The 25,871-nt window shown below is 35.6% G+C and overlaps 1 protein-coding gene across 3 annotated transcripts in view; it reads right to left on the bottom strand.

Annotated features, from left to right (window-relative positions):
• The window catches only part of arid4b (AT-rich interaction domain 4B), an 87,226-nt gene that overhangs the window by 41,765 nt on the left and 19,590 nt on the right, over positions 1-25,871 (bottom strand). For all 3 annotated transcript variants that reach the window (XM_051917134.1, XM_051917135.1, XM_051917133.1), the window contains exons 3-7: positions 14,798-14,908; positions 8,778-8,843; positions 7,096-7,186; positions 4,163-4,242; positions 3,043-3,137 (exon numbers count right to left, since the gene is read on the bottom strand). In XM_051917134.1, the coding sequence (XP_051773094.1) occupies positions 3,043-3,137; positions 4,163-4,242; positions 7,096-7,186; positions 8,778-8,843; positions 14,798-14,908 (443 nt within the window). The remainder of the gene's footprint in view (positions 1-3,042; positions 3,138-4,162; positions 4,243-7,095; positions 7,187-8,777; positions 8,844-14,797; positions 14,909-25,871) is intronic.

Below are 25,871 nucleotides of genomic sequence, written 5' to 3'. Positions count from 1 at the left end.
AATAAAACAATTATTACATGAAAACTGAAACATAAACTGAAATAAATCAGTTTAAGTTGAATGACTAAAATTACTAAAACTAAAATAAATTAAAGCATTATGAAAATATTAATAAAATACTATAATAGTATATAAATAATACTAAAAACATTGGCTTTAAGTCAATTTATCTTGATAAAATAATTAGATTTATGCTTCAAATAAATTGACAATTAAGTAGGAAAAATAAAATGTATGCAAATAATACATTTTGCAATTTTGCTTCAAGCTGTGTTGTTATTGTTAACTATTAAAAATAATTTTCAGTAACTGAAATAAGGCTGAAATAAAATAAATTATTACATGAAAAACTTAAACCTAAAAAAATATTAGAACTGAAATAAATAAGTTGAATTATTAAATTACTTACTTAAGTGAAGCTGAAAAAAAATACATTAAAGCATTATGGAAATAAAATCATACTAAAATAACACTGGCATCAAGTCAATTTATCTTCCTTATCTTGATATTTTTACAGAAAAAAAGACAATTATGATAAAAAATATATTTTTGCATCAGTTTACGGCTGAATTGCTAAAATTACTAAAAAACTTTTTTTTTAATTTTTAAAATAAAATAGACAAAAGCACATAACAAAATTACTAAAACTAAAATTAAAAATTAAAAATAAACAATCTTGCTTATCTTGATTATTTCTACTGGAATAAAACTAATATGATAAAAATTATTTTTTTGCATCATGTTCCACAAGCATTTGATGTGCAGAACTAATCCACTAGTTGTCTAGTCAATGCAACCCCTAACATCACGATCAGTTCTGATCCCTCAAATCGACTGTGGTTTAAGTTCGCGCATGGCCAGCCGTGACTGACGGAGTTAACTGTGAGGTCACGCCTCTCACCGAGACACTCAAGAGTCCTATTTGTCATAGCGCCGGCGAGACGCTTCCGGTTCGGGACTGGAGGAAGAACACTGGCTTTTCTCTGATTTGTGTCTAGGGATTGAGAATTCAGGGCAGCGTTCGTCCCAATTGTGCGACTGCTAAAAGAAGAGGTGTAATTTAAAACAGCAAACACTGTGTAATCGGTATTCCCAAAAGGATCCGCCACGTCCCTGGAGCATCAGGACTAAGACCCACACATGCTTCATCCTTCAGGTGAGGATTAGACTTTGAATCAATGTTGATTTTCAGTTTGGTGTCAGACTCGTGGACCCTCCTGTACATCACATGGGTTGTAAATAGTGTTTCATGTTGATGACTTTAAAGTGGCCCAATTATGCTACATTAAAGGTCCCTAATTTTGTTTTGGCGTGTCCTACAATACGTTGACATGCATCCAAGGTCAAAAAACACTTTAATTTTCTCATACACTGCAGCATCAGCTCTTTTCAATAACTTCATTTATCTATACTTTGATCTTTGAAACTTTGCAGAGCTTTTACATTCACAAACAGCTATACTGCACACTACATGAAAAAATAATATAAAAGTGGCACTTTAAGAACTTTTTTGAATGGTCAACTGCCCATCTTTTTAGCTAAAAAAATATGCAACCGACCAATCAAAAAAGTTCTTAAAGTCAAAATAAAAAAGGCCATTTGTAATCCAATTCACTTCTGAAATGTGACAGACGGGAGAGTCCACAGATCTCACATCAACCTGATTGATTTAAAGTCTAATTTAAATGAGGAAATAAAGGACGTGGAGCAAGTTATTTTTTCTTTTAGAATAGCAAAGAAACACACCTTAAAGGATTAGTTCACTTCTGAATTAAAATTTCCTGATAATTTACTCACCCCCATGTCATCCAAGATGTTCATGTCTTTCTTTCTTCAGTCAAAAAGAAATTAATGTTTTTGAGGAAAACATTCCAGGATTTTTCTCCATATAGTGGACTTCACTGGGGTTCAACGGGTTGAAGGTCCAAATGTCAGTTTCAGTGCAGCTTCAAAGAGCTCTACATGATCCCAGACGAGGAATAAGAGTCTTATCTAGAGAAACCATCGGACATTTTCTAAAAAACAAAACATTTTATATACTTTTTAACCACAAATGCTCATCTTGCACTGTTCTGTGATGCGCCACGCATTACGTAATCATGTTGGAAAGGTCACGCGTGACATAGGCGGAAGTACCGCAGTAGGGCGAAAAACTCCATCTCATTTTCTTCTCCAAAATCGCCCCACATCATTGTTTTACCCTTTTTTTTGTAAAGGGCGTTTGATTTAGTCTTTGCACATTCGCTTTGTAAACACTGGATTGGTACTTCCGCCTACGCCTACCTTTCCAACGTGATTACGTAATGTGTGGCACAGAGCAGTGCAAGATGAGCATTTGTGGTTAAAAAGTATATACATTTTTATTTTTTATTTTTATTAGAAAATGTCCAATGGTTTCTCTAGATAAGACTCTTATTCCTCGTCTGGGATCATGTAGAGCTCTTTGAAGCTGCACTGAAACTGACATTTGGACCTTCAACCCGTTGAACCCCAGTGAAGTCCACTATATGGAGAAAAATCCTGGAATGTTTTCCTCAAAAACCTTCATTTCTTTTCGACTGAAGAAAGAAAGACATGAACATCTTGGATGACATGGGGGTGAGTAAATTATCAGGACATTTTAATTCTGAAGTGAACTAAAAGAAAGTGGATAGAGTTGAATTTGATTTCATAATGACGAGATTTAAAATGGACTTAAAAGACAATTCACATTTGAATGCACTGGCACTATCGGAATCTTGAACTGAATTGAGCTGAATAATGACACTATTGTCTTTGGTAGAGCTTTTGAAGTGGTTTCATAATTGATGAACTGCAAAATTGACACTGTTAATGAACTAAAGTGAATCAACATTAAACTAAATATTGACACTATTGTCTTCTGTAGAGCTGGAATTTAAGTAATTTCCTTTTAATTTCCTTTTAATTACTGTAAAGCTACAAAAACAATCCGTATTGCATAAAGGCGTATAGAAATAAAGGCAAATCGACTTTCAACACGCCTCTTCAATTTTTCATGTAACTTCAAGTAATCAAACTCACATGGGATTGGACCGTCGGCCTCCGCGGTTTCCTTTTTTGCCGATGACAGGAGTGCCGAAGTGTTCGGGGTTGGTAAGAGGAAGCCTGTCGAGTGTCTGGAAGAGAATCAGAGATGAGATTTACCAGTTAGCGGCGCAAAGAAGCGTTTCTGAGCGTTATCAGCCCAGAAACAAACTCTACACAAGTATGCTGAGGCGGATGTTTCATTTTAGCTTACAATTCATGATTTTGAATTGTAACAAACCTTAAGAGTTAAAGCTGCAGGATTAATCAAAAAACCAAAATCGTGATATAGCTTAGCGCAATTATCCAGCCACCAACTGTGCAGCCTTACAAACAACCACAACAAACCTGGAGCTTGTTTTAAAATCACAATCGCAGGTATCTGCTATAAACATGCTGACTAACTTTAACTACACAAGAAGATTCTCTTTAAACATGACAATAGTTGACCTGAAACACAAAAGTGACTGTAGAAGATGACATTCTGGAAGACAATGACATATAAACTCTCACTTGTGTACCTAGAAGTGTTTGCTTTCACATACTTGCATAGAATATATGTTTCAGGTCTTAAACAACTGACAGTCTATTTGAAATCATTTACTAGCAAACACTGAGACGTGACACAGTTTCTAATAATCACCTGGGAATTAAACACCTCAGACTCGACACAGTTCTGGATCATTTCTACTACGCAGAAGACTTTCATGTACCCATTATGTCTTAAAATATTGCATTAAATGATAAACTCACGATTTTTAACACAGGAGTTAATTTTATGACTTTAGTTTTGCAATGAAAAACTGGCACTTTATGAAGATTTTTTTTCCCTTTTTTTTTTATCAGAACATTTCAAACAAAACATGTTTTCATTGGAATATTGTTTTAATTTATAATCAATTCATAGTTTTTTCAACATGTTCTCAAGTTCTCTTTCAAAACACTGGATCTGAGTATAAAGTCAGTAGAACTACCCCTCTAAATTACAACAAAAGCAAATTCATTTATAAAATTACAGTGTCCACAACAGGATGTGATGTGAAAGGCAGCGAGTGTCATGACGTAAAGGACTTTACCAGTCATTTAAAACCAACTCAAAAGGAGAAAGAGGACTTGCCTCACTCTCAGCAAAGTGGCGCGCTCCTTTCAGGCAGAGAGACGAGCGCCTGAGGGTCTTCTCATCACCGTCATCAAACACTGCACAGAGAGAGAGATAGAGAGACGAGTTATCAGACACACACACTTAGAACGGTTTTAAACAGGACCTATTATGCCCTCTGTTTTTGGATCTACTAGAACAGGTTTTCATGCTTGAATGTTCACTATTTTCCCCATATTCTCCATTGTTCAGCTCCTCTCTTCCCAGTCTGTCAGTAACGCTCTGTTTAGTTCCTGTCTCTATGAAGCCCCTCCTTCTGAAAAGCACAATGTGCTCTGATTGGTCGGCTGGAGCAATGTGTTGTGATTGGTCAAGCGCTTTGAGCGTGTTTGGGAAATAATAGGTCAGTGTCTGTGCTGCCTTTGTATAAATGGCTAGAGGATCAGGCGAAGTGATTCCATATCATGTGTTTATGAACGCCAAATGAGAATAAAACTTATCACCAGTTGGCTTGAAACTTCATTTAGGAGCTGCAACATATAGTGCAATATGGTTAAAATTAAATTGAAAGAACAACAGTGTCAAATTAGAGACAAACAAACCATCTGCTGGAGAAAACATCTGCTGTGACTCACAGGTCTTCTGCAAAATTTACCATCAGAACTTTATCTAAGACGCACCAAGTTTTTCTCTCCATGTGGCAACACATATGTCGACTAAATTCGCGTTAAACCATCAAAATGAGAAAAAAAACACAATATTTCATGTTTTTGTTAGAGACTCATCTCTTATATGGGGCTGTAAGTGACAAAAACCTGCACTGCTTCTCACCAACATGCAAGAAAAAAAGCTAAACAATTCAATTGTCACTGGTACAGAAATATCACAGTGCTTCCCACACATAGACTTTACTTGGGCGGGCCGACCAGGTATATTAACGGCCGCCCAAGTATATTTGGAGACACATTTTTGCTTTTATTATTTTTATCATCTTATACTTTTTTTATCCGCCCGAGTTAATGAAACCATCCGCGATCGATTAACTAGAGAAAAAAATCTCCCCTCGCCCTACGTGTTACGAAAATTTTTTTTCTTCTGGGCATTTGGTTACACAATAAATTGTATTTATTTTGATATCCATTTAATTCATAGTAAACTATTGTAGTCTCTGGCTGGGATGCTCCACCACAGGAAGAAAAGCCTAAGAACATTATTTGACACATTATTCAATAATATTAGTATTTAATTAAATGTAATAGTAGCCTATGTAATTAAAATGAATTTCAATAAATAAAAATATTGTTAAAAATCACAAATTATTTGTTTGTCACATGTAGTAGACCATTTTTGTGCCGTGGGTAATAGGAGGATTTTTCACCTGGCTACCACCGCAAGTATATTTCAAACCTGTGGGAAGCACTGTATCACTATGTCTTTCTGTGGGTTTTGCAAATATTTAACAAATGAAAAGCATTAAAAAGAGCTAGTGACTAAACCTTGGAACTCCATTGGATCCTCAAACTGTCAGTCAAACCTCATAACTCCACCTACTATTACAGTTTGGACCATCTCTGCTTGTTTGCAATGCAATGGTAAATAAAGAACTGGTTGTTTGAATAAGTACAGTGTTTCTCTTTTCAATAAACCCTATATATTATATATATATATGTGTCTTTTTGTAGCATTTGTCATTGAGTCATAGCCAATACTGTCTTAAAGGGGTCATATCATGAAAATCTGACTTTTTCCGTGTTTAAGTGCTATAATCGGGTCCTCTGTGCATCTACCAACCCAGAAAACATTAAAAAGGACAACCCAGTAACTTTGTTTTGGCAAGTCTTTCTCTGCAAGCATGTGAAAAAATGAGCCGCACAGATTTCACTCCCCTAGTGACGTAGGAAGGGGATCTTATTATAATATTACCGCCCCTTAATCTGCACGTTTCCACCCAAGGCACGGCCATTTTGTTTTCGCAATCGACAACGGTGTACCATTTCTAACGCTATGGCAAAAGTTTGAGCAAAGCATGCTAACTGTTCTGTCATTGGCTGCACAGACGAGCACAGAACACTATTTAGAGTCTCGTTAGCTTGGATAGCCTGAAGTTGACCCTGACAAGCTCGATTGCTAAAAAAGGAGCGTTTCTGTCCAAGCAATATTTTGGAAAAAATATTAGACCATTCACAGCATTTGATAGCAATCATAAACATTAGCCTGGTGTGTATGACTCTGTTTGGCAAACAGGTACACTATGTATAGTGGGCGTCCATATGGGTTTTGCACAAAAGATTAACATGACGGCACATGCTAGTGGATGAGTTGAATCAACTCCACAGCAACTACATAAATTTATCCACTAACCATTCAGAAACATCTAAAAGTTGTAACTTCTTCCTGAGTCTCTCCATCAGTGTCGACTCTGGTTTGAACAATGTAAGGCTGAACACCGTTACTGACAATCCTCATTTTGGCTGCGTGAGATTCTCCAGCTTTGTTGTTTTTGAGCAATCGAAGCACGAGCTGTTAAAGCTCCGCCCTCTTCTGGAAAGGGGGCCGGGGAGCAGCAGCTCATTTGCATTTAAAGGGACACACACAAAAACTGTGTGTTTTTGCTCACACCCAAATAGGGGCGAATTTGACAAGCTATAATAAATGATCTGTGGGGTATTTTGAGCTGAAACTTCACAGACACATTCTGGGGACACCAGAGAAAAGGGGCAGAATAGGTCCCCTTTAAATAGCCTTTATATTTAATGACACATGCAAGTGTCTGACCATACATAAAGCCACAGTTTCAACTTTGACATAATTTCAACTTTTGCTATAAACTAAAGCAAACCATAAAACAAGGACAGAAGCAGCATTTCCATCTCAGTCTCATAGCCAACTATTTGAAAGGATGTGCAGCACTAAACTGCAGTATAGGAAGATAAGAAATGTAATCGACTTACCAACGGTGTACAAACTAGCGTCAGTGAGTTTGTTGATGATGGCCTCCTGGTAGATCCCATCTTGGTTCCTGGCTTCAACCACAGCACCCACCTAACACCCAGAGAAAACACAAACACTCATTCACAGGGTTTCACTGTGTTGCACCACTCACTGGAATTGGATTCGCCGGTCCACAGGGTGTTAAAAGACTGAAGCTGGAGATAAGCAACCGGAATTTATTGCTTTTTCCCATAATCACTGACATTAGTCATGGAGAAACGCCTGTGAGGGTTTATCATGTTCTGTGAGGTAGGAATGTTACCTTTACAATAAAGTACCATGGTAAAATTATGGTATCAGATGTTTCTGAATGATTAACATATTCAAAAAGGGGCAAATTTCACAAAACCTATCAAGAACATGCCAACAAGATAAATAATAATAATAATAATAATAATAATAATTATGATCATGAGAAATTAAAATTAAAATTAAAAAAGGCCATTTTAAGATGATATTTTGTGACATTTTCAGGACAAATTAAATTCGTTATCATTACTGTAATGCAAAAAATATATAATATTATTATATAATAATTATAATACAAATTTATATATTATATACATTTCTATAATATTTACTTATGGTAGTGTCTGTTGTACTGCATTTATGCTGAATCAAATAAAAACTTCTTTTTTTTTTTAAACTGACACAAGAAAATTGCACAATAATTTTATTGTATTTTAAAATATTTGCATTATAATTAATGAAAACACTCAATAACAAGAACTGAATAATAACCAATGAGAAATACAAAGCAATTTATCTTATTTTAACGCAAAATAATCTTAATGTCTTCCATTTTCCAAAATGTGCACATGGTTTTTCTGAGATTCAGTCTCAAAATATATATTAACATTGACACATGTGGAAAAAAAAACAAAGTATGCCATTTTGGGGGGCATTTTATTTCTAGTATACTTCAAGTGTAATGAATCTGACCTGTAAATAACCAATTAATAACTAGCTCTGAGAGTTTAGCTAGTCTGGGCATCAATCCATTCTCGTCCTCAGTGGTTTTCACCTATTCCAGCCCGTCGTGTTCGTGTTTAAGCTGTTAAGACTGCTGCTTGTATTTGTCACTTATTCTCTCTGAAAAAGAATTACTAAGTGCTCAAAGCAAACACTTCTGCCAGACATAAGCGAGATGTTTTCTGATGAGCTGATGGCAGCCGGCGGAGAATAATTACTGCCATATTCATAATCACAGCTACAGATGCAATGGCTGGTTTGCCAGGAGATTTTTAAACAAATGATTGAGCAAAAAAAAAGGAAAGAAAAGGAAAAACAAACAAAGATTTCAATGCAATATAAATATGAAATAGAGGATTGTATGGATGACTGGCATCATCAAACATGAACTCCAGACTGTTTCACTGTGTCCAAATCAGTGTGTCATTATGATGCATTTTGGAAGCGTGACAGATGTGATCACTGCATACTTTCATTGTACGTAAAGAGCAGACTCTTTATTTGATATTTGATATCAAAATGATTAAATTGAAATATGTTCTAAATGGATTTGATTTTGTTGCATCATGCAGGATTTTCGCTTTCAGCATGGACAGACACATCCTCATAAAGCCCAGGATGTGATGAAACACGGCCTGTATTTGTGCTGAGGAGGCAGATTCGCTCTTACCTTCAGAAGTCCTCTGATGTGTTCATCGTGCACCTCCGCAGTGGACGCGTCGGGTTTGAAGGTGACCTGGAAAGAGCCACACACAGTCAGTGAGGATAGTAAACAAGGAAGGGCTTTCCCTAAAGGCCAAGAAGCATTGATCGCTCATATCAGGAAGCCAGATCCTCACCAGAGAGACCCGAACGTCCCTGTGTTGATATCAAACCAAACGCACAGTGTAACCGAATCACTGAGTGTCACAGAACAGAAGATAATTATACTGAAAGTGGGGCGGATAAAACATGCTGTGCGAGAGGATGGGATAAAAATGGAGGAACAAGATGTCATATTTCCACAAATACCCACAACACTGCAAGACGGCACGCATAAGAATTAAGATTTCTCCTTTTCATTTCACGAGCTGAAATTTGAATTAAATGGACCACATTAAGCAGGATGTTGAATTTGAATTAAAGGATTGCGACTTGAAAAAATTCAACAACAATACAGTCCAACACAAGTTTTGTGACTAAACATAAATAATGCATTTCCGAGTGACGCCAAGGTTACAGGTTCGATTCCCAGGAAATGCATGAACTGAACTATATAATTTAATTTCATTGTGGATAAAAACATCTGCCGAATTGCATAAATATATATGAGCAATATCACACTCGTAGCCATGCAATACGGCTGTATATCAGCACGGCTGTGATTTGGACGTAGGTAATCTCGGCGTGCTGATATACAGCCATATCACACGGCTCTACTAGTGTGATATTGTGTTTATACAACAGTTCGACGGCACAAGTGTGTAAATAAATAAGAACAACAGAGTGCCTTTAAAAACGCTCTTTTCAATACCAAATACGGCATATTATTTATATAAAACAATATTTATTGAACAATATTTAAATGAACAACAATAGCCATTATAAAAGACATAAAAACAATCAAATAAATAAAAAATACAAGCAAACAATTCAGTCAGACGTACAAAAGTAGCACTCTGGTACAATTTTAAGTTTTTTAAGGATTTAAGTTAAATATAGCCTAAATATAAAGTTATGAAACTTACTTTTCCACTTAACCCAAATTATTTTGCTCTGGAACAAGTAATAGATTAATAAGACCAAAGATTGACCATTTGATATACCCCAAATTAATTATATCTCATTTAACCACTATCTACATAAGAGTAAGCGGCAAATACGCAAAGGACTGGCCAAGATGAAGCCATTCTCGGCGGGTACACGAGCACTGAGCAGTCGCTGATGGCCTGGAGTTCACATTTGTAGTAAAACAGGTGCTATGAGTCACATATTTAAGGTCTTAACAACTACATTCTCACCTAAAAAACTCTTAAAACTACATTTTGTGACATAACAGTTACATTTATAAAAAATATGGTGGATCAGATTCGAGAACCAGAAATAACTGTTGTATAAGTAAATAAATATTAATTGAAATATTGGCAAAATTTAAATGTATTTATTGTATAATATACATAAGCATACTAATAATAAACAATATAAGAAAGTCCATAGTTGACTCCATTCATTCTCACACTGCCATGACTGTGTTTTATGGTTACACGTGTACTACTCCAGCTGTGTTGTGACCAGTGAGTATCATCAGCGAGACGTGTGTGTGCGTGTCTCGTTGTCACAGGAGATAATAAGTCTGACACTTCAGCATCTCGCCACAGTCACGTCTGATGGAGCTCTGATCGCTCCGCAGCAGGTCACGCAGCCAAAACCTTTAATTACACTCACTGTCAAAACACACGGAGTAGTCCGCAGGCAGAAAACAAGCAAACTTACTTTAAACATCAACTGAATTATATACATGTATATATACACACACACACACACACAGACACACCCACCTACAAACACACACACACACACACACACACACATACAGAAGGAGGCGAACTCTCAGTTTCTCACTTATTCACAGCCACATCACTACGTTTTTATTTTTCACCTTAGTTTGTAATTTTATTTTGGAGTGGGGAGTCCCAGCTTGACTTTATTAGTTGATTTATTTTTTTCCCTTTGTTGCTGGGATCCTCGTCTCTCAATTTGGTTACTTTTGTGAGTAATTTGTGTTGGAATAAATAATTTATTTGGAATACTTAAGCTGTTGTCCATCTATTATGCAGGGTTTTTCCTGGGTCAAAAATGATATTCGGTGGTGGCTGACAGACATGGTCATCGACACAAACAGTAAAAAGTACCCTACCCACGTGATCTGCGAGCCCAGTACTGACAATAATGTACCCGCCACTCTCACTGTCATCCTTTCTTGCCCTCTTTGCAAAAAAAAAATCTGTGATTTTATAGAAGATGCTTCTTTGCTAGACCTGAAAATTATTTTGGTATATATAATAATAATAATAATAATAATAATAATAATAATAATAATTATTATTATTATTATTATTATTATTATTAATAATCAGTATTAAAAAGAAGCATTAAAAAGTTAATTTAATTAATAATCTAATTTTCTACCATATACAACTGAATGCACCTAGCTTTGTTCTGGTTTCACCTCACTCCAGTCTAAACTAACTGATTTTATAGCTAGGCTTAATTACTACACATTGTCATATAAATAACCTGAAAATACTGTGGATAATTAAGGCTAAATCTTACTAAACACTCTTGGGGTAAGCACACTTACGTTCTCATTTCAGAGTTGTTCTGAGTAAATGATTTGTTATAACTGTTACACAGATTCAGACAGTGAGTTCAGTATTGGACAGATCAGTTGTTTTCACGATTTATTAAAATGAATTTGTTCAAATGAGTCATTAGGTCGCGAATCAGACATTAGTGGACGTGGATGCGTTGCGTGCGAATCGCAGCTGTTAGGACATCATAAAAAGATTTGTCAACACATTTTTTTTTTCTTAGTTTATTGAAAGTGTGGTTTATGTCAGCTGCCTGTCAGAGAGGTAATGTTCTTTTGAGCACTATTCACACCCAGCGGTTATACAGGAAAAAAAAATTCTGAATGCGCCACGTGAAACATGGATTCAGTCTTCCGAACTTTTAGCATCGTGCCCGTTTATTTAGATTATTATGTGCGAGGGAGAGAGAGCAAATACAGCGCTTAGTTTGAAGACCGAGAGAGTTCGCGCGTACAAGGGAGGAGCTCTCTGCTCGTTCTCTCCGCCAGTTAACATGCGCCCTATCACAAGCGCAGCAGTCATCTGCATCACTAATAAACATCTCTCAATAACTGATCAAATAAGGCTTTGGCGAGACAAAAATTCGTTTTGTGTCCCTCCTGACTCCTAGACATTTACATCAGGGAGCGTAACATAATTGGGGGCTCGTCCGGGATTTGAATCCGGGACCTCTCGCACCTGAAGCGAGAATCATACCACTAATATATTATATATATATATATATATATATATATTATATATATATATATATATTTATTATACACACACTATTACAGCAAAACTACTTTTGCATCTTTGAAGAAGAGTGCATCACAAGCATTACTAAACGTAAAAATGACAGTTTGCGAAAATTAATAAGAAAAATAGTTTTTTATGACCAGTACTGATACTGATCATTTAAGTTTACATCTCTGATAACCGATATGTAAATGCAATTATTGTTTTACACATTATTTATGCCTTTTGAAAGTGATAAAGTGAATAATCCTTAGACTTAATCAAATATTTTAAATATATAAATAAAACATAATTAATTATTATTGTCATTATCATTAATAATAATAATAATAATAATAATAATAAAATGAAAATTTTATAAAATAACTATAATAATACTAATTTAAAATTAATAATTAAAACCTTATTGTCAGACAGCTAAATAAAGTTATTGTGATGAGATACTTTTATTTATTTTTCATTATTTATATTTATTTGTAAAACATCAATGTTCAAAACATCACATTATTTATCCATTTGGCAGATGCTTTATACTTAATATAAATCAAGGTATACTGTATATTTTGTCAGTTCATGCATGTGATGTTGCTAGTGCCATGCACTACCGTTTCTGAGCTACAGGAAGACAAAAACACAAATGTTTAAATCTGCAAGTCATAAAAACACATGCACATGATCAATGAATAAGATTGTAGAAACGCGAGAACGGAAAAATAGATCCAACACATCAGACAATGCAGAAACCAAAAGACGCCTTAATCACAGAACTAAGATAACTATATACACATCAGGAAGCGTATATAAATCAGATAACATTACATGTGTCACTGTTCAGCCGATGAGATCTGATGCCCTGCTCTTATTTCTCTTAATGTAAAGACTGTTCTTTGACTAATGCATAAAAACCATTCGAGAAAGAGAGAGAGACAGAACAAACAGACACTGCTGTGAAAAGCCTGGGGAGAGAGAGGCAGACACAATGATGTCATCAGTAGTACAACAGCAGGAATATGATTACAACCTTGAACAAGGTCTCTGGTTTGCGAGGAGCAGCTAATCACATTTCAGCGCTATGAGAGAGGAATTATAAAACATCAGAGAGCCATCAGGAGAAAAACATGAGGGGAGAGACAGGACGAGACAGAAAGAGAAAGTCTGATGAGAGAAAGGAGGAAAAGGACCAGAACATTTCATTAGGAATGAGGACGAGCCCTCGGAAGTGACAGCAATGAAAACTCAATTTGCTTTACAACTTCAAAACATTTCACAACAATTGAAGTCCAATAACAACAAATCAAAAATGCACCAAAATGAGGCTCGATTAATTCTTGGTGGTTTGAGCAGATATACTGTTTTCAACATTGATAATAATCAGAAATGTTTCTTGAGCAGCAAATCAGCATATTAGAATGATTTCTGAAGGATCATGTGACACTGAAGACTGGAGTAATGATGCTGAAAATTCAGCTTTGATCACAGGAATACATTACATTTTAAGACATATTCACATAGAAAAAAGTTATTTTAAATTGTAAAAATTTTTGATTGAATAAATGCGGCCTTGGTGAGCAGAAGAGGCTTCTTTCAAGAACATTAAAAACTGAATTAAACTTTTGAACGGTAGTGTACACCATCATAGACCAGCTCAGATATGAAAATTAAGGCAAACTATTGATTCATTGTACTTTAGACGTTCTCAAATTGACTAAACACTAGAGCTGCACGATTCTGGATCAATTGAGAATCAAGATTTTATAGACGATTCTGAGTAGACAACTAAACAAAATAACATGTAATTTACTAAAGGTTCTGACAAAATTATAAAAATTGATGCAATGTATTTTAAAGCGTTTAATTCATTTAAATGAATCATTAAAAAAAAAAAATTTGGTTTGAGTGAATGATTCAATGACTCACTTATAAAGACTTGCAGTGTTTTTGAACAAATCTCCTAAATGAATGATTCAATGACACATACAATACTTTTTTTTTTTTTTTAACACAAATACAACACTCAATTGTCGCCACCTACTGGTATTAAAGATGTAATTGATACAGTCTATATTTGAAGCATCAAATTACTTTCAAAAGATGATTCGCTACTGTAGACATCAGTGTTTATATCTGAACTATAAACGTTTACACCAGTACTTCTGTGATCATTTGAATGATTGTAACACAGAAATAATGATACTGTGTGGTTTAAAAGACTGTTTGTGAAGCTGTTTCATATCTATACATGACAACGGCTCTCTCTGGCTCAGAATGCAGATTTAAATGTTTGCTGTCATCATATGATTTAATAGATATAGCCGAATCATTGTCACTTAAGAATAAGATTGCGCGAGTGTTTTGTGATCATTTAACGATTAATCACGCAGCTCTACTAAACACTTAAGTCTGTTTCAACATTAGACCAGCATTATTCATTGATGAACAATACATCAATTAACCAACAAAATACAGATCTCTCTTATTATCTTTATTTACTCTATGTTCATTTTTTTGATGATCGTACGATCAAACTCAACACCTCAAATTTGCATAATAGTATTTTCTAATCAATGAAATGCAATGATGCATTTCAAATTTAGGGGCTCACCTTTGCCTTGACGAGTCTCTTGGCGGTCTTGATCTTGGCCTCACAGAACGCCCCTCTGTATTTGGCACTCACGTCAGTACCAACGGTCAGGTAAGGGGGCTCCTCCAGTGTCTGAACAACAACAAACATAAAACACACGTCAGTTTCATTGTTGACTAATAGTAAAGTTTTTGGTGTTGTAAGGGAGGATTTTATGGATTTACTAACCCTTTATTAATTAAAAAGCCCGTAAACATTAACATTAGAAAACATTTAAACAACCTGTTAAAAATAAAAGTATTATGCAATCATTTTTGGCAAGAAAGGGTTCTTTAAAAATTAAGTCCATATAGAACATTTTTTTCCTAGTGTTTATTCTAAAGCATGAAACATCAGGCATATGTACTTGAGAAATGAATGAAATGTGTGTTCAGGCCACTAAAACCCAGTTAAATCACCCTCATACCAGCCAACAAACTGAAAGAGCGAAAAACAGGTGCATGACTCCATTCACTTTACATAATAGAACAACGTGTGTTGGATACAAAACATGATAATGTATACTGCTGTAAACCTCGTTTAAATTGAAATGCTTCTAGGAAACAAACGACTACAACTGGTAAATTGAGACAAGTAAGAAAAATTAAGCTTTAAGCAAGTACTAAATATGGAAACTGGCATTAAAATGCATCACTATCAGAGGATTACAGTCAAGTTATCTAAAACGATCAAAGCTATCTGAATACAGATATGGAAAGAATTCTTAAAAATGATCCTAGATTTTTTACAATATTTTTGAAAACACACACACACACATTTAATTTATAAACAATTTAAAGGGGTCATGAATTGAGAAATCAACTTTTCCTTGAGCTTTTGATATATAAGAGGTCGTCGTACTATAAGAATATCCTGTATGTTTCAGAACTGAAATCTTTCTTGTTAGTCCAATAAAAGCTTTTATTGACACCAGGCCCATCGAACAATCCTGGAATGTGCCTATAGATAGGTGAAACTCCGCCTCCGCAGAAGAAATCAACGCCTACTTCATCATTGCAACGTTAGCCCCGCCCACTGGTGTGTTAGTGAGATGAGGAGGAGAGAAGAGCGATACAGGACTAAAATAACATTACCTTCCAAAGGATCCTAATGCAGGAATATGGTTATTTATTTTCAACAATGTGAATGTCTCAGTTGAGCTTTATTTATTTGTATTCGGTACATTTCACTGTGGATTCTTTGGTAAATCAATTGCATTTCGGCGCAGGCTTTGCAAACAGACTTTTACGATATGGACTCGACAGTAATGCAACAACATGCAAGTAACTGTGTTCATTCTAACGCCTGATCTGATATTAATGATTCATGTACAGTCAGATGTTCTTTATGTGTCAGTAAATCAAACCAGTGACTAAACGCTCAACATCACATTGTTTCTCTTAGTAGGATGAAAATAATCTGTTATTTAAATGGTGATTAAATCATATATAGAAAGCGATCCAAGAACGCTCCCTTTACAATCGCTGGAGCTGTCAATCAAACAGTGTGAGTTTATCAGTGACTGAGTTCTGGACTCGCGGCAAAACTCCCGTTTTATTCAACAAATCTCTTAGTTACATCACGTTTGCACTGTTAGTTATGATGAAAGCATTCGTTAGTGTGCAGAAATTGAGTTGCAATGACGAGATCACTGCTTTCATGAGCTCAACAACATGTCTGTGATTGACTACAATGTTCATCACTGCAACCTTTCATGCCACGATCTAAATATAATACTATAATCAACACGTTTCACGATTAGTTAACCTTGAGAGCTGTAATAGTAAAAATGTGCTAAAAGTTTGAGAGAGTAATACTGAGCTATTTCATATGCAAAGATGTCAGCCAATCACAGCAGTGGGCGTTTACACTGAAGTCTCACAGCAGACACGCCCCTTAAAACAGAGAGTTCAAATCAGAGGGTTCAAATCAGGGTAGGAAAAATGTCTTTTATTTCTAAATTATGACAATTTTTGATGTAAAAAGCATATTAATATTATAAGTGCACCCCAGGAAACATTATAAAACAATAAAACAATGCAGTTCATGACCCCTTTAAATATTACATTAATAGGTTCCATTTGTAAACATTAGTTAACTACATTAGTTAACATGAACTAAAGCATATTAATCCTAGTTAATGTTAATTTCAACATTATCTAATATATTAAAATTAAAAGTTGTATATGATGCATTCAGGTATTTAGGCAAACATTCAGAAAGTAAAACAAAAAACAAACAGATATAGAAGACATTTTATAGTAGATTTTGACATCCATTTGAATCACCAAATCACCTTTAATTAATTTCATTTACCTGAGTAAGTTACACTGAACCATCTCACAGATTGTACCATGAGGTTAAGGCCACATATATTCTGTTATACTGAGAAAAATAATTGAAGAGCACGTTAATAATGCAGCAGCGTTCATCTCCATGTGAACACACCATTAACGCTCCAGTTATGGCGGTATCTCTCTCATAATCTGTGATTAAAGTATAATTGCACCTTACATATACTGCACTGACAGCTCTGAGCATACATCACACTTCATTTTTTATTTATCTTAAGATGACAGTAAGAGCAGGAATAGCATGTGTAGGTGGACTGGCTCTGTGTACCTGACCCTGATGACCCATCTCTCTTGTTTGAAGAGTCTGTGCTTTACCAGTGAACGGGCCGAGAGATAACCGACCCACCCACCCACTCACATAACATCTTAACGAACACAGAGACAAGGTTCCCAAGGCTACTGATTGTGTCATTAGACATCTAGACACCCACAAGAACATGAAGACTTCACAGCTTCACAAGCAGGTCGGACCACGTCCCCTAAACGCTCTTTTCAGTCCAGGTTTCCTCATATCCTGAAGCATCAGTGATTGGGACTTTGGGATGATTGGTTTCTGCAAACAACAGCCAGTTGTTCCCTCAAAATCTGGGCTTTTCTTGAGAGCCTAGATTAAATTTTTAACCAAAGAGTCAAAAAACCTTCACCAAGGACAAACACGGGAATATTCATCTTAATGATCTACACTTTTTTTTTTTTTTTATACAGTGTATTATTTTAAATTTCAGCAAATGTGAGTGCATTTTATTTTACCATAGTGCGGTTTTCCCATTAACCCCTCAATAATTGGTTGGTAATGCATTCAATTTCAAGGTTTACAAGATTCCATTAGTTACAACATGAACTAACAATGAAAAATACTTAATATTTATTAATGATGAGTATGTATTTTTGTTAATGTCAACATTTACCAACTTTACTTCCAAAACGTTTTTGTCTTACCCTGATTCACCATGGTAAGCCTATTATAAGTGTTTATTTTAGACCTGCCATCCGTTACTCGCCTTATATACCTCTCGGATTTAATCAAAAATATCTTAATTTGTGTTCTGAAGATGAATGAAGGTCTTACAAGTGTGGAAAGCCATGAGGGTGACTAATAGATGTGCCGATATTCGGTAATACGATATATCATGATAATGAATATGCACAATATTGTTATCGCAAAATACAGTGAATAATTATTTATCACAAATTATTCAAATTTTTATAATCAATTTTAAGAATACTTTCCCTATCAACCGTATAAAATGCACAACACTGCTGTATTCTGTGTCAAAGGGACACGCACTCAGATGTAAACAAGCCCAACACTTTCACTCTCTGACAGCAGAGGGCGCTGATGGAACAGCAGAAATGGAGCGGTTACCCCAGAAACCCAGTAAACAAAGCAGCTGCGCTACTGAACAGTTTTTAAAATGCTTCAAACAGCCATTCATTTTTTTGTATTCGCAATGTTGTTCATCGCAGAACCAAATACTAAATACTTAAAGACTTAATAGGCTATTTATTTTCAAACTTAAACATTTTTATATTTTAATCTGGACTACAACATGCCCTAATGATTAGAAATGTTCTGATTATTTGTTATAGCTCAGTAAAAGTTTGAGACATAAGGCTTCATTAGTTAACATGTTAATTCATTATTACTAAACTGACAATGAAAAATACTTATAAAGCATTTATTAATCTTAGTTCATGTTAATTTCTTAGTTAATGTTTAATAACATTACTAAAATCAAAAGAACTTATTTAATGGACCTGAGATAAGAAACACAACTGATCATTGTTAGTTTTAACTAACATTGACAAAAAAATAATACCTTCTGTAAAAAAATTTAACTATTGCTCAATCTTAGTTAATGCATTAACTAACGTTAAATAATGAGACCTTATTATAAAGTGTTACTAGTTGTTCTTTATTCTTTTGCACTTTAATCTGAAATTTTACTTAAATTTTACTTTATATATATTTTTTTGTTTATTGTCTTATCGTATTTAAACATTCAGAGTTTTTGTTATAAGAAAAAGAGTTCTTAAACCTGTTATACTATGACAACACTTTTTTTGCAACTTATTTCAATATCGTGATAATACGTATATCGTGATAAAAGCTTCAGCAATTATCGCAACATGAAAATTTGATACCGTCACATGCCTAGTTACTAATTAATGACAGAATTTACATTTTTGAGTGAACTAACCCTTTAATGCATTAAATAATGTTAACTAATAGGACCTTATTGTGAAGTGTTGCTAATTAGTTTATTAAATCATTGCTAAAAAAGACTGAGATGCATTGAGAAATGTTTTGCAATCACATTCTGACTCCCTGAACTTTTTTCCTAACTGCGACAAAATGCTCTCAGTCTTTTTGTGCAACTGTTGCACTAACCTTCAGCAGAGAAAGTGAACACCGAAACAGAAAACCCCATCATACTAGCTCTAAAGCGTCAGTAAATTAAACACAGCTGCTACATTTAAATTCCCAGCTTAAACAAACCACCGACTGCCAGATGACAAGTGCCTTAACCAACAGCCAACCACAATAGAGCTGATGTTTCTGATGATCACATGATGAACATTATGATTAAGTACAGGAAAGCATGTGTTTTGTGCTGTTTAACAGATGTAAGAACACTTAGTCAACGACTGCTGCACTAAATGCTCTGGAATGGTCATGGAAGAAAAGAAAGGAAAATCAAAATGGACATTGGTCAAGCTCTTCAATTCTAGTCAACAAAAAGTTTTCCTCAACATAAAATTGGGCAAAGAAAAGTGTAATGGAGAGGTCTGATTCACAGTCTTATCACAGTCGACTAAAACAAGAGAAGCTTCATTGAATACCGATTACAACAAACAGAAGTGTGATGTAGTAATCGTTGGCACTATAAAAAGAACTTAATCAATATGTAAAAGAACAGCATCAGTACACATTATAAGGGCCCCAATGATAGCATTTCGCCATATTGCTGTATAATTTCTGTAAAATTCAGTTTAAAACAGTTTGTAACTTCTTCCTGAGTCTCTCCATCAGTGTCGACTCCGGTTTGAACAATGTAAGGCTGAACACCGTTACTGACAATCCTCATTTTGTCTGCGTGAGATTCTCCAGCTTTGTTGTTGTTGAGCAACCGAAGCGTGAGCCGTTAAAGTTCCGCCCTCTTCTGGAAAGGGGTCTGGGAGCAGCAGCTCATTTGCATTTAAAGGGACACACACAAAAACTGCATGTTTTTGCTCACACCCAAATAGGGGCAAATTTGACAAGCTATAATAAATGATCTGTGGGGTATTTTGAGCTGAAACTTCACAGACACATTCTGGGGACACCAGAGACTTATATTACATCTTGTGAAAGGGGCATTATAGGTCCCCTTTAATGAGATTCACCCACTTAAATGTGAGTTAATGACCTACTGGCAGACTTTCTCAATCCCAATTCTTCATTTGCATATTCAAAATGGCATTAGATGAGAACAAATCTTTGACATTATGGCCCAACAGCTGTGAAGGTAAGATTGGCCAGCAATGTTTTAAAAACTTAATGACTGGTCATTTGGCCACTCTAAAGGCTTCAACACACTGCTGAACTCTGGTGTGGATCCATCTATAAGTCACGCTCACTTTGTGGCGTCTTGATGAGTCCTTTCTGCTATAATCAATACTCGAGTCATGTCCACCCAGGAGCCGAGCATTCATGGGGGAACATCAACGGTCTGGCAGGATCTCTTTGGGGAAGAACAAACCCTGTCGTACTATCGGCCCATGAGCAACGTCAAACTCATCTTCTTTAACTTTACAAATGTTAGCCCTGTGACCAAAGCAGCTCAGTGAAATATGCAAACTTTTAGCACTTCTCCAAAAGCCAAAAATGACTGACCAAAATATGGACCAGAATTATGAATAGAGATGGAAATTGCAAGTTTAATAGTTCTCTTTTTTTTTTTTACAAAAGATGTTAAATGTTAAACTTTTAATGACTTTTCACAGACATGAATGTACAAAGTACCTTTTGATTGGTGTAATTTATATAAACTACATAATACAAAAACAACAAATGTGACATATTTCATTCATAAATTGTGAATTTTAACAACCAGTAAGTAAAGACAGTGATGTTAGTGACATAAGCTTTAAATACAACATAACACAGTAACAGTAACAGTTTTTGGTTCATTTGGATGGCGAAAAGAATAACATAATAATCAGTCAGAATAATTCATTTGGGGTTCGGTCTAGACTTATCACTATACGCTTCACGTTACAGATTCAGTAGCAGTGTTCAATTGAGTATTTTACTCTTTTAGTATGGTGTTTGGAACTAAAATGAACAATTTTGTGCAATAAATGGAACTGAACGGCATAAATATTGGAAACAGTTCTGACTAAGAATAATTCAGTAACTGTTCTGAGTGAGTCAAGTGTTTTTGATTCACTAAACAGAAGTAAATGACTCATAAGAATCATTCATTTGGGGTTCGGTCTACACTGATCGCTAGGCCTATATGTTTCATGTTATAGATCCAGTAGCAGTGTTGGAATGAATAGTATTTTAGTATGGTTTTTGGTAGTAAAATTAACAATTGAGGACCATAGATGTAACTGAATGGCATGAAAGTCACTTAGTTCTGTGTATTGTTTAAAAAAAGTTGGAAGATTTAGCCCTTTTGCCCATTTACAAACAATTTTCTTCTGTAAAATTGAATATTTTTCAATGAATTTTCAGTGAACATGCGTAAAACAGCTGATATTAAGTTATACACACAATTTCCTTAACATTTCTGGCACATATCACTTCTGTTAAGGTTCCCAGCTAGATGGTCACAAACTCTCTCAGTCTCCAATAGAAACAGTGGCGCTGCCAAAGAGTGAAGTACCCAGCCTGCTCTGCTCCGCTGCTCCATCCTGTGGCTCTCAGCCTGACGGGGCATCAGCAGACACGGCACAGATGTTCATTAACATCACACAAACAGCCCTGACAATCTGCTCTTAGATGACTGCCATCAGTCCTCACGCGGTCCAGAGAAACAGAGAAACAACAGTCAGCGGCAACGTGCAGCTCTACGGACGCCGTCACTCTCCAATGAAGCAAGAGATACTGACAGAAAACAACAACAAAACACTTTGAGAACAGGAATTCCTCCTACATTTAAAGATGAAGTGTGTCATTTCCATACTGTGCACAGAATGTGAATTATCTATATGCATGAAATACCCAGATGACCTTCTAACAAGTGCGAAAATGTGCAACCTGAGCACACTGTGCGTAATAGTGCATCCCACAATCCAATGTGTTCAACATGACTTTTTTCATTTTTAAACAATGAAGCTACTTTAATGATACTTGGTTATGTTTATCCTTGCATAATGCATACTACATATGAAGCAAACTAGTACTATTACTATAGCACTAAAAGTACATTAATATTTCATTTCAAACTGTAAAAAAAAATGTTTTGCAAATAAAACAAAGATTATTAGAGCATGTTTTACATGCTTTTCAGTTTTTCTACTTTAAAATTTCAAGTTAAATTCAATTTTATTTTGAGTTTCTTTGAAATGTTTGTGAAATTTACTAGCGATTTCTGAATGAAAATTGTTTCTGCACTCAATTTTTTGCAGTGTTCCGTTTATAAATGGTACAGTTGTCTCAGCATAATAAACTAGCACATGACAATTTAATAATTTAAAATAGGAAAGTGTCAGACCAGGAGCGTTTGATTTAATTTTTGATTTTTTGTTCTTAATAAAGGATGGTGAGAGATACCCAGCTTTAAAAGCCCATTCCAGAAAATTCGGACACAGATGGTGACCAACTGGAGATGTGCGAGATCTGAAGGTCAGGAGGCCTTGAGCAAACATGCTTATTACTTCAGCTTTTGGCTTCGTATATTCAGAGACCTTAAGGTGTTTTCAGCTCATGCGTGATCAGAGCAACCCTCAATTTCATGAAGAGTTTATTTCAGCAGTTTAACTTTCAAAAATCCTTTGAATCCCCTTTAGCGAGGCGTGCAGATAAAATGCATGGGGCTGAGCATCCAAATCTGTGTTTCTATGGACATTATAATCTGCTGAGTTAATGAGCGTTACATAGGCTTTTAGTTTACAGCTTATTATCACTTCAAAAGGGGAACATGAAGATAAATGGATAGTTCACCCAAAAATGAACACCTTCATCCTCATGTCATTACAAACTTGTATGACTTTCGTTACTTTTACTTTCTTTAAACACAAAACAAGAAAAACACCATGAAAGTACTTGATAAGACTTGTGGGCTATATTCTTCTGAAGCCATATGGCCATACAATAGATTTGTGCGAGGAATATTGTGCACAAGTCATATGGATTCCTTTTATTTTGTCCTTTTTGAGGCTTAACAGATCAGTCACTGTATGGAAAACAGCTGCATGAAGTTTTTTCAAAAACAGCATTTGGGATGACTATGTAAAGAAAATGAGGACAATTGTAATTTTTGAATTGACTGTTCCTGCAATATTTTAACAAGGGTAACAAAAAAGTTTGGGAACCCCTGGTCTAGTGCATGTTTACATAGAAAGACAATTGAAAAGCAGCAGTGAATGCACTTATACAGGGCTCCAGACTAACATTTGAGAGCAGTAGCACCAGTGCCACTAAGTTCTACAGATGGTGGCACCAGCACCTGATTTTGTAGCACACAGTGAACTGACCGACAGTTTCAGTGATTATAAAAGGAGGCATTCTTTACTTTACTTTTTTAATTCAGTTGCAATTTGAAAAAAAAAAAAAAAAAAAAAAAAGAGAAAGTTTTTGTTTTTCATGAGATTGTCTCTTTTCCTACTTGAAACTTCAGTACAAAATATGACAATTTTTGACAAAGACTGATTTCTTGATGGTTTGATTTTTAGGGAGTGAAAAAGGCAATGAGTGCTCCTCTGCCGCCATCTACTGGTTATATTGGTTTTTCATGTCTTTTTCTTTTTAAATAAAAGTGTTTGTTTTATGGCCCTATTTTAACAATCTAAGCGCATAAAGCACATGGCGCAGGTGCACTTAGGGCTTGTCCAAATCCTCTTTTGCTAGTTTAACGACGGAAAAAAAAGATCGGTGCGCCAGGCGCATGGTCCAAAAGGGTTGTACCTAGTCTCTTAATGAGTCATGGGTGTGTTTTGGGCGTAACATGCAAAAAACCAATCAGAGTCTCATCTCCCAGTGCTTGCACCATGACGGATTCGCTATTTACATGGCAGAATTTGCAAGCGGAAAGACTGAATGCTTCTCCAGAGAGAAATCCTTTGATTTTTAATATTTAAAAATGTTTGTGTGCTGCTGCACGTCCCTGTGTGTGTACACGCATTGTGTACCCGCCTATAGGCGCATATTACTAACGCACGCTTTAAATAACAAAAAATACTGTGCCATTGACTTTAGACCAGGATTTTGTTGGTCAATGGCAAAATCATTTTCAGTTGCCTCAAAACAGCAATCTGCCAACAATGCGCCTGAACACACCTCGTTTTCAGACTAGCACACCCATGGGCGCGAGTGCTTTTGCTATTTAAACAACATGCCGCTGGATGTGAAAATGATAACTATGTTGGGTTAAAACTAGCAAAAAACATTTGCACCACGCCTGCCGTTGCATTGCGCAGAGTGTACAATAGGGCCCCAAATGTTAGATTTCCTACATCTTGAAACTTTTAAGGTTCACAAATGGGTACAATCTTTGAAGGATGAACAAATAATGTTTTTGGGCATCACATTAAAAACATTTAAACTGGATAATATTTAGAGCTTTGAGGTGCTGGAAAAAACGTGAAGCACTTAAAAAACCTTGAGAAGTGCTTGAATTTCACTTTCAAAAGGTTGTAGGAACCCTGAAAATGAATAATGTTAAAACATTTGACTATTTCTGCCACAATACCATGGTTACAGTTAGCGTTTATACATTAAATCCATGGTGAATGTTGGTGATTTGTGGACTGAAAAGCCTTCTATAACTTGTTTGTCCATCAGCGCTGTTTGTTCTGACATGGATTTAAACAGAATTCTACAGCAGATTTGAATGCTTCTCACCAGATGTCGCGTGAATGAGACTAACCCGCGAGTACCTGTTCTGAGCTCACGCTGCTCTGTCTATTATTGGTCTGAGCTGATAAACATCCATGCTGTGCAGCTCAAATGAGTAGCGCAGTTTCGTATCACTTTTGTTTCAACTGCCATTTCCCATATGCAACAGAAATGGCAGTTGAGCAACATGGAGGTCACACCAATGTGAATCTAACAAAATTTAGTCACACCAGCAGGAAAAAAAAGGTGCTATGCATCCATTTGGTCGCAGTCTGGAGCCTAATATCGTTTTGTGTAAGCCAATTGGTGAAAGCAAAAGACAGAGTATCACATTCAAACTATATTGCATATTGACGTCTTTCCTACAAAGAAGACTGCTGAAACCAACATTAACCAATTGGGTACATGCATTAGGTCATTTCCTACCACACCAACACGTCTGGCTGTGAAACATAAACCCTTCAAAGGAGGCTACTGCAGTGGTGGAAATGTGTCAATCAGTAGTAATTAATGTAACCTGGACTGCAACAGAGTAATAATAATAATTAAAAAAAAAAAAAAAAAGAGACGCGTCCCAAACAAAATGAGGAAGAACTTCTGTTAAGCAATTTGTTAGGCAAAGTGTGAAGTGGAGTTTAGTTGTTTACAACTTGCC

This window comes from Ctenopharyngodon idella, chromosome 13, assembly GCF_019924925.1.
Source record: "Ctenopharyngodon idella isolate HZGC_01 chromosome 13, HZGC01, whole genome shotgun sequence".
NCBI lineage: Eukaryota > Metazoa > Chordata > Actinopteri > Cypriniformes > Xenocyprididae > Ctenopharyngodon > Ctenopharyngodon idella.
This window is presented reverse-complemented; position numbering and strand designations above follow the sequence as displayed.